At 36.6% G+C, this 13,821-nt stretch overlaps 1 protein-coding gene across 6 annotated transcripts in view; it reads right to left on the reverse strand.

Annotated features, from left to right (window-relative positions):
* Positions 1 to 13,821, reverse strand: part of LOC127434273 (WD repeat-containing protein 37) — a 67,184-nt gene that overhangs the window by 47,853 nt on the left and 5,510 nt on the right. For 5 of the 6 annotated variants that reach the window (XM_051686888.1, XM_051686892.1, XM_051686890.1 and 2 more), the window contains 3 exons: positions 5,709 to 5,805; positions 5,339 to 5,434; positions 4,737 to 4,801 (listed from right to left, as the gene is read on the reverse strand). In XM_051686888.1, coding sequence (XP_051542848.1) covers positions 4,737 to 4,801; positions 5,339 to 5,434; positions 5,709 to 5,805 — 258 coding nt within the window. Of the gene's footprint in view, positions 1 to 4,736; positions 4,802 to 5,338; positions 5,435 to 5,708; positions 5,806 to 10,898; positions 11,155 to 13,821 lie in introns of those variants that run through there. The other variant, XM_051686893.1, reaches the window with a different exon arrangement.

Consider the following 13,821-nt stretch of genomic DNA (forward strand, 5'->3'; position numbering starts at 1 on the left):
CGAGTCTACAGTTTTGAAGGGGAGGGGTTTTATAGGGATACCACATTACAGAACTACTCAGCAGGGGGATCAACTTTTTATGTTATAAACTGTGATAGCTTAAATCGCAAACAGCGTTAAAGAAAGATTTTACCATCAGTTTGTTAGAAAAAAAAACCAAGACTCATTTGTGTTAAATGTGAACTGTAAATCATAATTCACTAAAATCAGTGTTAGATTTACTATCCTAATTCCTCCCAGCCAAAACATCTGACCCTGGTCACTATCAAGATATTTGGCCGTTGCATATTTGTCTTGCTTGTGTGCAAGGTTCTTATTGGTAATTGAACATTTAAATGTTAAATTCAAGAACTAGTATGTTCTGATTGGTTTTTGCCATGAAATCATAATCCAATGAGAAGCTTTACACAGCACCAGAATCTTGAAATAGTTCAAGACTTAAATTTGCTCTGGCCAAATGTTTGAATGGGGACCGATTTGCTGGAAGGGAAGCAAACAAATGAAAATCAAGTTTCCAAGGCTGACCGTTCAACTGTTCAGAACTTCTGCAAACAACATACTGCACGTCTGTGGCAAACCAACAAGAAACTACTCTTAAACTTTCATAAATTCTTACAAGATATTAATATTTCGCCTATCTGCATGTTGGATAATGCTGAATTAGTGTGTAGCCAGATAAGCACAAATTGATGGCTATTTGGTTTATTGCCAAAGCACATCATTATTGGGTTATGACCCCCAACTGTTGGATAGTTCATGCATTTTGGCACACTGAGGACTGAATTACCCATGAGTCTCCACCCCATAACTCCCAGTTCCCCACATTGAAGTTGCGAGGTCCACCTACTTTCCCCGGGAATGAATTTGAGCGCTATATCAGTGAGACCGAGAGAAAAGAAACAATTTTAATCTATGAGGACCAAAGCATTAAAAATGTTTTTGAATTGGCACTATTCAATATTGTGACAGGCCACTATGGATGTACATTAATGACACTTGTCTTTGATACAACAAAAAAAAAAGCACGTAAAATTGCACTAATAGAAAATATAAATTAAAAAAATGTTGGATTAACAATACAAACATTGCAAGTTCAGGTAAATTGTGGCACTTGAAACCAACTTTCAAAATGCCCCACTGTTTAATCTATCTATCTATCTATCTATATATACTGTATATATATATATATATATATATATATATATATATATATATATATATATATATATATATATATATATATATAAACACATTTACAACCTCTTACAAAGATAAAACGCATAAAATGTGTATGTGGAACTATAGGTAGATTGTATCGTTGAAACCAACCAGAATTTGAAAAGATAAAGAACTCAGCTCTACTAAAATGCATTTAAGCACAGAATCACTTTTTTTTTTTTTTCACATAGACAAAACATAGAAATTTAAATAACCACTTAAAATAGTTTGTTCTGGGGATGTCAAAAGTTTCTAAAGTAATACAACCTCAACTCTGAAAAAGTTGGGACAGTATGAAAAATGCTATTAAAAACAAAAAGGAGTGATTTGAAAATTATACTCACCCATTGCTATATTGAAAGCACTACAACTACACATTATATATGATGTTTTACCTTGTGAATTTCATTGTTTTTATTGTTTTGTTTTTTAATGTACAGTAATTTCAAATCAGATGATTGCAACACACTCCAAAAAAGTTGGGACTGTCGAGTGTTCACCACTGTGAAACATCACCATTTCTTCTAATAACACTTATTATGCATTTGGGCACTGAAGACTCAAAATTGTTAAAGAGCACCTATTATGGTTTTTAAACGTGCCTAATTTTGTTTTAAAGGTCTCATACAATAGATTTACATGCATCCAAGGTCAAAAAACACTTTAATGTGCTCATAATTTAAATTGCAGCATTACCTTCTTTTCCCAGTTCTAAACTCCTCCATTCAGTGAGCCTACTCTGCTCTGATTGGTCAGATGTCCCAGTCGGTTGTGATTGGTCTACCGCTTAGTGTAGCGTTTGAGGGCGGGTCAAAGCTGTTCGCGAGCAGCCAATGAAGACCAGAGGCGGGTTTTTTGTTACCAAATTAAGTAGGTTAGTACAGGAAGTAAGTCTGGAATTACTAACGACCCGTTGCAGGTGTTCAGAATCGGTTACTTCTTTTGGGAGTCAATAACTCCATTTGTCGTGCACTTTGATTTTTGAAACTTTGCAGACTTTTTTACATTCACAAACAGCTATATAACACATTACATGAAAGGTAATATTTGAAAAACCATAATAGGTGCTCTTTAAAGTTTAGAAAGTGAAATTTTCCTCCATTCATCCATTATGTAGGTCTTCAGCTGCACAATCGTCCGGTGTCTTCATTGCCATCTAATGCGCTTAATAATGTGCCACACATTCTCAATTGGAGACAGGTCAGGACTGCAGGCAGGCCAATCAAACACCCGCACTTTCTGTTTACACAGCCATTCACTTGTAATCTGGGCAGTATGTGATTTGAAGCTGTCCTGCTGGAAAATGCAGGGATGTCCCTGGAAAAGGCAGTATATGTTGCTCCAAATTTTGTACATATCTGTCTGCATTAATGGTGTTCTCACAGATGTGAAAGTTACCGATGCCATGGGCACTGACACACCCCTAGCCCTAGCCCTTTTCCTCTTTAGCCCGAATAACACAATGGCTGTATTTTTCAAAAACCTTTTGAAATGTGGACTCTTCGAACCAAAAAACACAGTTCCACTGTTCTACTTTCCATCTCAGATGAGACCGAGCTCAGAGAAGTCGGCAGCACTTCTGGACAGTGTTGATGTATGGCTTCTGCTTTGCATAGTAAAGTCTTAATTTGCATCTGTGGATGCAGCAGCAAGTGGTGTTGACTAACAAAGGTTTACTAAAGTTATCCCAAGCTCATGTTCATGATATCCATTACAGATGTATGACAATTTTTAAGACAGTGATGTCTGAGGGATCAAAGATCATGTGCATTCAGAAGTGGTTTTTGTCTTGCCCTTTACGTACCGAGATTTGACCAGATTCCTTGAATCTTTTAACTATATTGTGCACTGTAGAGGGTGAAATGCCCAAAATCCTTCCAATTTGTCTTTGGGGAACAATGTTCTCAAAGTACTGGATTATTTGCTGAAGCATCTGTTGGCAAATTTACAAGTCTTGAGCGATCCTTGCTCTTGAAGGTCTAGGCTGTTGAAGGAGGCTCCTTATACAATGTACAGTACTATGGCACAATTGCCTCACCTGTTTAACATCTCCAGTTTCACATTGCCTTGTTATTTCAACTCGTCAAATTGTTATTAGTCTTAAATTGCCCCGGTCTCAAATTTTTGGGAGAGTGTTGCAATCATCTGATTTGAAATTACTGTACATTTTAAAAAAATAAATAAATAAATAAATCACAATGTAAAACATCATATAATGTGTAGTTGTGGTGCTTTCAATATAGCAAAGGGTGAGTATAATTTACAAATCACTCCTTTTTGTTTTTATCAGCATTTTTCATACTGTCCCAACATATTTGGAATTGGGGTTAGAGTTAATCATAGTGAAACTTCATCTTAAACAGTCAGTTCAGGCAGAAAGTTATAAAATAGCTTTCTTTGAACCATTTTATTTTATTTTTTTATTATTATTACATTAGCATTATTATTCATTCAAAAGCTTGTTCAATGATCTGATATTATGAATGCCAATGTGAAACAAAAGCTAAATGTCGGTTTTGTCTTACACCTCAAAATGAAAATTCTTTCATAATTTACTCATCCTCATGTCGTTACAAACTAGGGGCATGCGAGAACATGCATTGTTTTTAGCGTTTTTAAGAATGCCACTGTGAACAAGATTCTCTAAAGGGACGTCAAGATTTTCACTGAAACATGAATAAAATTCAGAAGACGAATAGTTCAGAAGGAATATGATGCACAAGTCTCATAGGTTACTTTTATGATACTGAGTCCTTTTTTAAGCTTTAAAGTGAGGCATTATCAATTACACTGTATTTAAAAGATAAGCCAGATGTTCATAAAAATTTCTCGTTTTGTGTTTAGTATAAAATCGAAAGAAATTTGAGTTTGGAACGACATGAGGGTGAGTACATTGTGACATACCTTTCATTTTTGGGTGAACTCTTTCTTCCAGTACTAAGTCTAAGATTTAAAAAGTAACAATCCCAGTTTTTCAACAGTATGGATACACGACCAACAAACTAGATGGTGCCAGTTACGAATCCTACTATGGTGAAGGCTTGGTCATGAGGAAGACCACATTAGCAAGCAACATTTGCATACTAACACCCACATTACAACATATGCTTTTCAGCAAATCAGTTATGACTTCTGGGTGAACATCACAAAATAATTCATATTCATGAATAAAGCATTTACCATAGTAGGATTCGTAAAGAGATAAAGTATGATAACACTTTGGCCTTCTTAATAGAAGTTTTTTTTTTTTTTTTCCACTGGTACTGTTGACTATTGACCGCTGAAATGTTGGTATGCTAACAAGCCTAACTTGTTTAATTCTTAAGTATCTACAGAACCAGTAAAGCAGCAAATTCGGTTTACTGGCAAGAAAGAACCAGACTTTGCCCTGTGATATTAAGTCTTTATATAGAGATTAGTCCTGTTTACCAAGAGAAATAGTCTGAGCAGGACCCACAACAACATGTCAATTTTGGCCAGTGTTTTAGCTGGTGAGAACCCCATAGATATAATCATACCTTGCTTGTGGAGGCCTTGTATGTCGTCTTCAGTTTTTGGGACAGCTGGCTTGTGCTGTGACTAGCTGTGAACAAGGATGTAAAAGATTATTGGTGCAATTAAATAAAAAGTTGATTTCACCCACATACACACTGCCACTACACAAGGTTAAGTAATAAGTAATTTACAGCCAAATTCTACAACTAATTCACTCCCCAAAAAAACTGCCAAGCATTGGTGTCTTTGTTCGCTAATATTTCTTTATTCACAAATATCAAACACCAAGCAGCTTAAACTGTTGCCATACATGTTTATGATAACTAGCAGGGGATTCATTCTGTATTTATATTGCAGTTGCCAAACATTGTGGTGTGTATGAGGCCTCTATAACTCTGGAAAAACTTGAAGCCAATTCAGAGCAACCTAGATACATAATTAATCATTGTTAAATGTCATCGTAAACTTTCAGATGAGGACATTGCTTTAGGCAAAAAGTTATTAAATTGTTTTCTTTGAGCCATCAAATGTCAGCATTATTATTTATTCAAAAGCTTGTTCAATGATCTGATATTGAGCACAGATGTTAAACAAAAGCTAAATGTGGGTTTTGTTTTGCATGTACCTTTTGTTTTCAAGGCTCCTTTGCTCAGATCACCGCCATCGACTGTCTGTCCTTCTCCAGCCAAACGTTCGTTTAGCGATTCAATTTCTCTTCGCACTGCACAGTTAACAGCACAATATCAGACATCTCGACTTGACAGCTCAAATAAAATATTTGGTCACATTAACAAAACACTAATTAAGGGAGGTGTACTGTTCTGTGCCATAATGACCGACCGTACATTAATTAATAATAGCAGCATGTTTGTGTAACACGGACAGTGAAAAGTAAAAATGTTGTCTTATCATCATGACATTAAGTATAAATCATGTAAAAGAGGTCAAGTCATGCACAAATCTGATTATGAACAAGATATTTGGTTAATACTCACACTCCAAGTTTTCAATGTAGAGATTTTCAAACTCGCGTTCAATCTGTCCGAACAGGTCCAGTAAATTGCTCCGCAAAGCCATTGGCAACTTGGAATCCTAGAAATAAATTCAAAATCATCTGTATTGCAAATATTGAGATTCTGTCATGGCAAAATCTTCAAACATAAACAGCAACAAAGGATAAAAGAGTTTCTACAAAATCTGTACCATTCTTTGTAGCTCGTACATAATATGTTGCCTTGAAATCTGCCTTGGTTTAAACACATATACAAACCTTTTGCACTGCCTTGGTCTACTCATTCCACTCACATCGAACCTTCATTTTTATTATTTGGTGTACTTTTTGTATACGTCCTATCTTTCAATAATTAGGGCTGTTGATTTAACATGTTAATTTAGTGTGATTAATTACACTGGCGGCCAAAAGTTTGGAATAATGAACAGATTTTGCTCTTTTGGAAAGAAATTGGTACTTTTATTCACCAAAGTGGCATTCAACTGATCACAATGTATAGTCAGGACATTAATAACGTGAAAAATTACTATTACATTATTATCCTTGGCATTCTAGCTGTCAGTTTGTCCAGATACTCAGGTGACATTTCACCCCACACTTCCTGTAGCACTTGCCATAGATGTGGCTGTCTTGTCGGGCACTTCTCACACCCCTTACAGTCTAGCTGATCCCACAAAAGCTCAATGGGGTTAAGATCAATAACACTCTTTTCCAATTATCTGTTGTCCAATGTCTGTGTTTCTTTGTCCACTCTAACCTTTTCTTTTAGTTTTTCTGTTCCAAAAGTGGCTTTTTCTTTGCAATTCTTCCCATAAGGCCTGCACCCCTGAGTCTTCTCTTTACTGTTGTACATGAAACTGGTGTTGAGCGGGTAGAATTCAATGAAGCTGTCAGCTGAGGACATGTGAGGCATCTATTTCTCAAACTAGAGTCTCTGATGTACTTATCCTCTTGTTTAGTTGTACATCTGGCCTTTCACATCTCTTTCTGTCCTTGTTAGAGACAGCTGTCCTTTGTCTTCGAAGACTGTAGTGTACACCTTTGTATGAAATCTTCAGTTTTTTGGCAATTTCAAGCATTATATAGCCTTCACTCCTCAAAACAATGATTGACTGACGAGTTTCTAGAGAAAGCTGTTTCTTTTTTGCCATTTTTGACCTAATATTGACTTTAAGACATGCCAGTATATTGCATACTGTGGTGACTCAAAAACAAAGACAAAGACAATGTTAAGCTTCATTTAATGAACCAAATAGCTTTCATCTGTGTTTGATATAATGGCAAGTGATTTTCTAGTACCAAATTAGCAATTTAGCATGATTACTCAAGGATAAGGTGTTGGAGTGATGGCTGCTGGAAATGGGGCCTGTCTAGATTTGATCAAAAATGACGTTTTTCAAATAGTGATGGTGCTGTTTTTCACATCAGTAATGTCCTGACTATACTTTGTGATCAGTTGAATGCCAGTTTGGTGAATTAAAGTACCAATTTCCTTCCGAAACAGCAAAATCTGTACATTATTCCAAACATTTGGCCGCCAGTGTATATGAAAGATAACGCGTTAAACGACATGATTAATCATGCCCCCGTTCTGTACAAAGATTCTGTAATAAAAAATGTCCTACCATTGGAGCAATTCTAGCTTGATGTACCACCTTGATGCAGCAGCAGGGGGCAGTCAGCACACCAGCTGTACAAGCAACACGTCTCGTCAAATCAACGAGAGAAACTGGCAACTCAAACTTCCACAGACGTGCTTTTGCATACAACGTTTGAAACGTTTTTCATTTTCAAACCTTTCAAAAAAACATTTAACTACCCACATTCTTGAAAACACAACGCTAATGACTAGAGATGCCGAAAACTAGTAAAACATGATGCAACCTAAGTGAGACACTTCAAAAACGTCCATCTGGTGCATGAGTACATAGATCAACAATTAAAAATAGCATAGATGCGATTAGGCCAATAATAGGATTATGTTCAATGATATAGAAATAAAACAAACAATATTTTGCCTTTTTTTTTTTATTGTCTAAATGTTTGTTTGTTGCCACAATGTGTGTATATGATGTAGGCCTGCTTTTATCAGGGCTCAACGCTAAGGATTTTTTCTACTGGCCCGGTCGGGCCAGTGCTTCAGATTTTTACTGGCCCTGCCAAAATTGTCACTGGCCCCAACACAAAAATGATAAATAGCTGTTTTTACCATCATGGCTTTAAAAATGTGTCCGAAGATAAATATTTTTTACATATATTATGTTTTTAAGACAATGTCCCACAAAATTGAATCACATTTATAATTTGCAAGATATGATTTATGACTTATGTAATCCCATATAAGCACTTTACAGATATAAATTCATAAATACATCATATTAACCTCAGCCATACTGCCATATACACATGAGTTTTTACGTGAAGAGTTCTGCTGTGCAGATGATGGGTTTTTGGTCACCCGTTTAGTTATGCTGTCATGCAACTTTTGGCCATGTGTAGTGTATTCACACACAGGATCAAAGATTTAATCACTGTGTTGTGATTATTGTCTGAATGTAATAAACATATGAATCCCTGAGAAGAGACTTGCTACCAAATCGGTTGTGACATGTAATATACATTAGGGAGATTTCAGGCCTAATCTGTGAATTAAGAATGTGTATATAACATGAAACCAGACAACCTAATGACCAACACAGACTGATGCAAAAAGCACAAAAACAAAAATACCTGTATGGTCTAGAAATGAGACATGTAACAGGTGTTTTAAGAGGATGATATTCATCTTCACCCTGCAGCTGAAAAGCTCTGATAATAATAGCCTAATAGCCATAGTGATTTTGCTTCTTTTCGTATCAAACGCTATTATTATGTCGAGACATGGATTTTCAGTCCTATAGAAAGAAACTGTTGAATTCTTGTGTTCCAATGTGTGGATTACTGCTTTTCACCAACATGTAAAAACGAAAAATGTGGGGATTTCGTGCACTGTGAACACGGATTGCGCAGGACGTGCAATCCCGCTACGAAATTCATTAAGTGGAGGTTTTTCCCTTCAATTTTCTTCACATTGGTAATAGCTGCTGCTAAGACACTTGGAAAAGAGCAAGGACAGTACTAGGAAAGTGCACTCGGTGTCTGCACACGACTATGCCTTGGCGCGTCCAGTATATTATGCACTTGCGCATCTTTGCAAACTAAATAGAATCGTGCTAGCTCGTCGGTTAGTTCGCTCAGTGTAATTTTTGTGCTCTCTCACTTGTTGTTTTCTTGCACTAATGTTATAAATGCAGCACTGGCCCGATCGGGCAAGTGACAGTTCTAGCAGCTGGCCCAAATCTCTCTCACACTGGCCCCGGGCCATCGGGCAGTCCTTATTGTCGAGCCCTGTTTATTAAATAATCGTTTGATTGCAGTTATTTGATTTAACCACGGTTATAGTGCACTTTAAATTCCAATCACATTTTAATGCCAAAATAAAGTAATTTTAAGCAAATATACACTACCGGTCAAAAGTTTTGAAACAGTCATTCTTTATTATAATTATTTTAATTTTTTTTTATTATTTTTTACATTTTAGAATAATAGTAAAGTCATTAAAACTATGGAATAACATAAATGGAACTATGGGAATTATGTTGTGACTAAACAAAATCCAAAATAAATCAAAACTGTGTTATATTTTAGCATCTTCAAAGTAGTCACCCTTTGCCTAGTATTTGCAGACATGTACTCTTGACATTTTCTCAACCAACTTCTTGAGGTATCACCCTGGGATGTTTTTTAAACAGTATTGAAGGAGTTCCCATCTATGTTGGGCAATTATTGGCTGCTTTTCTTTATTATTTGGTCCAAGTCATCCATTTTTTTAATTAAATTTTAGTTTTATAATGAAATAAATTAATATGGTGGCACAATTATATTTTTGTCTACAAAACTAATTTCAAACATTTAAGCATATGCCTTCAGATCAAAAGATTTTTAAGATCATGAGAAACATTTCAGTCAAGTGTTTGAAAGTTTTATCCGGTATAAATGCCATCAACGGCGTATTTGTGTGTCATTCAGTTCAGCGTCACTGAGCCGCACTGTGGATGTCAACCAGAGCAGCTACTGTCCAGAAGAGTGCGGGAAGCACCACTCAAGCGCACTGATGTGCACACCATCAGCAGAGGCTCACGCCAAACTCCCTCAAAAATATAAACAAACAAATATAAACTTTGATAGTGACTTCATTTTAAACGATCATGTAATGGCAAATGCTTCATACTTCATACACACAGTGTTAATGACACGCCATGACACAGAGGAGACGCACGCTTACTCTATTTCTGTGGAGTGATAAAATGATTAAACAATCTCAAAGCTTTTGATTCATGAAAAACAAGGGATAATGGGTTTAATCAAAGAGCATTAAAATAAAAATATTAATAAAATAAAATAAGTGAATTAGGACAACAACAAAAAATTGTACTATTGCATATAATATTATATAATATACAACATTTTTCTATTTTTTTTTTAAATATAATATAAATATATGAGCTCCAAAAACAACAGTGTAAATGTAAAATTTACCAAAACTAAAGTTGCCCAAAAATATTTTGATATTTAAAACATTATTTTTCGTGTCAATTATAACTTTTTAAAGCCTTAAATGGAAATCACAGAGATTAATTTTTTTAATGATTGACAGCCCTACTTTATACATATGTCTCTTTAATTTTAAACTTTTTATTTACTTCTGTTTATACAAATCTATTACATACTTCTCTATACCTATACATTAAAATTTAATGAAACCACCTCGCTAAGGTCAAAAAAATAATCCTATACAATATAATATACCTGTACAATAACAATAAAGATCTTCACTTGACTTAAATTTCGTACATATTAAAAATAAAGAGTAAAAATAATTAAAAAAAATACTGAACAACACACAGTGCACTAAGGGAATTATGTAAACAGGCTGTTTTCAGGAGACACACCACAGTCAACAAAACATTTCACATAAGACAGATTGCTTTTCTGCTATTAAAAGCCTTGGTATCAATAATGCCTGTTCTCAAACGTAATTTCTTTTTAAATGACAAAAAATCTGAAAAAGCACAAAAACTAAGACATTTCTAGCCCAAAACATCAACCAAACTAATCTACAAAACGAACTTACCTCCATTCAGGAATAAGAAGTTCAGAGTAAAGTCTTTTAGCCTGATTAAAACTACACAAAGAAAAGCAATCCATAAACAAACATTTCTGTTGTGTAGTTTTGCCCAGTTATGTCCATTTTAACTAGCCTACTCAACGACAGAAAAGAAGATGTGCTGTCATGCCAAGTTAACACAGGGGTTTAACAGTGAGGGTGGTGGGTCAACACTACGTAAACTGTTCCACTCTGTCATTACCACACGTAAGAAAGAGAAAGAGAGAGAGAGAGAGAGAGAGAGAGAGAGAGAGAGAGAGAGAGAGAGAGAGAGAGAGAGAGAGAGAGAGAGGCCAATTAAAAAACAACAGCTTGCCGTCTATTCTTATAAAGCTGCTCAATCCTAAAACTTGTGGTCTCCATAGCATCTGGACATAATGACAGCACTGAGAGGGTGAAAGGCGGTATAGTCTAAATCCAGTCAACAGTTTACAGAAGGGACTGCCAATCAGAAATGACCCAACAGAGGAATAGATGGAACAATCGGGGCACTGCTCTTTAAAAATGGATGAGGCTATAGACCATAGAAGGGTTTGGAAAGTACAAGCTATAGATACCCCACAACGGAGTATCAATAAAACAGACGGCCAAACTGAAAAAGCATCATGTCTCAACTCTCAAGTCAGACTAGCATTAACTGGACTACTGTATAAAAAAATATAATCTATAAAGCAAACCAACTAAAGTTTTGAATGAATATGCACTGCCACAAGAGGCACAACAGAGTACATTAGCATACCGATAATCTTTCTTCTTCTGTAGTCAGTTTTCTTTTTTGGGTAATTACTCTCATGGTGGAGCACCAGTTTGAAGATAATCTCGCAGAGAAAGATAATTAAAGCTAATTAAACTGTGTTTACAGCTAGCTATAGCTAGCTGGGTATATAGCTAGTGAAAATAAAATGCGCTTGCTTTTAGCAATCATTTGCACGTATGTTTGCGTACTTATATAATGTAGGTTTATGTTTCAGTGTGTGAATTATTCAACTTACATGGGGACCAAATTTTAAAGGAATTTCTGGAATACATTTTCACAATGTGCTAGTTGCCTTGTGACGACCATAGTTCAGTTAGCCAAACGCCAACACTCAACAAATTCTTTTTTGTTATATTCTTGTGATGTGTAGAGGTTAAAATATACTTTGGTTTTCTGCATGTTGGTACACCTTGCGCAAGGACCGTGTAATGCAACTTTCGCCATCAACAGTAAATCTAAAGTTCTGGCAAACTTGCCGCAAATTCACCACTCATTATTTTCACATGCAAATGAGCTTGCTATTCACCGCAAACATTTGCCAGAAGTTTGCAGCTCCTCATCGGTAGTGATGAACCTGCAGCAAATCTTAAGTTAAAAGACAGTTAAAAGTTTGCCACAAAGCTCATTTGCATGCAAAAATAACGAGTGATGAATTTGCAGCAAGTTTGCAGCAACTCTAGATGTTTTTGTAAAGGAGTATGCAGCCCAGTTTTTTCCAGACACTACTGACAGTTGTCTCAAGGGCATCATTGGTGCATGCGCCTGACGTTGATTGTACTAAAGAGCAAAGAGCAGTCTTAGTGCGCATGTAACGAATGTCCATACTGCTCGTGGTCAAAAGAGTACACTTTGAAAGCTAGAAGTGCTCGACCGTGTGCGAGACAAAACTCACGCTGAAAAACGAAGTAAACCAAAGCCTTACATAATTATGACTAGTAATGAATTTTCGATGTACTGTGCGATATTACTTAGCTCAAGCAGCTGATGCTTGATACTTTTGTACACAAGTGACTATTTAATGCCAGAAGGAAATACATTTTGATAAACTTGTGATCTAACTTTTGTGGTTACTTAAACGTTTATTGTACCGATGTGCCGAAATTTAAATTCTTGGCCGAAACCAAAAACAGAAAATTGTTATAACTGAACAAAATCTAAATGTTATTTTATGAACGGTATACACTGATCAGCCACAACATTAAAACAACTGACAGGTGAAGTGAATAACATTTATTAACTCGTTACAATGGCACCTGTCAAGGGGTGGGATATATTAGGCAGCAAGTAAACAGTCAGTTCTTGAATTTCATGTGTTTGAAGCAGGAAAAATGGGCAAACGTAAGGATCTGAGCGACTTTGACAAGGGCCAAATTGTGATGGCTAGACAACTGGTTCAGAGCATCTCCAAAACAGCAGGTCTTGTGGGGTGTTCCCATATGCAGTGGTTAGAACCTACCAAAAGTGGTCCAAGGAAAGACAACCGGTGAACCGGCGACAGGGTCATGGGCGCCCAAGGCTCATTGATGCGCGTGGGGAGCGAAGGCTAGCCCATCTGGTCTGATCCAACAGAAGAGCTACTGTAGCACAAATTGCTGAAAAACTTAATGCTGGCCATGACAGAAAGGTGTCAGAACACACAGTGCATCTCAGCTTGCTGTGTATGGGGCTGTGTAGCCACAGACCAGTCAGAGTGCCCATCCTGACCCCTGTCCACCGCAGCAAGCACCTACAATGGACACGTGAGCGTCAGAACTGGACCATGGAGCAATGGAAGGTGGTGGCCTGGTCTTATGAATCACGTTTTCTTTTAGATCATGTGGATGGCCGGGTAAGTGTGCGTCATTTACCTAGGGAAGAGATGGCAGCAAGATGCACCATGGGAAGAAGACAGGCTGGCAGAGGCATTGTGATGATCTGGGCAATGTTCTGCTGGGAAACTTGGGTCCAGGCATTCACGTGGATGTTACTTTGACACGTACTACCTACCTAAATATTGTTGCAGACCACGTACACCCTTTCATGTCAATGATATTACCTGATGGCAGTGGACTCTTTCAGCAGGATAATGTGCCCTGCCACACTGCAAAAATTGTTCAGGAATGGTTTGAGGAACATGACAAAGAGCTCAAGGTG

This window comes from Myxocyprinus asiaticus, chromosome 44, assembly GCF_019703515.2.
Source record: "Myxocyprinus asiaticus isolate MX2 ecotype Aquarium Trade chromosome 44, UBuf_Myxa_2, whole genome shotgun sequence".
In the NCBI taxonomy this organism is placed as follows: Eukaryota; Metazoa; Chordata; class Actinopteri; order Cypriniformes; family Catostomidae; genus Myxocyprinus; species Myxocyprinus asiaticus.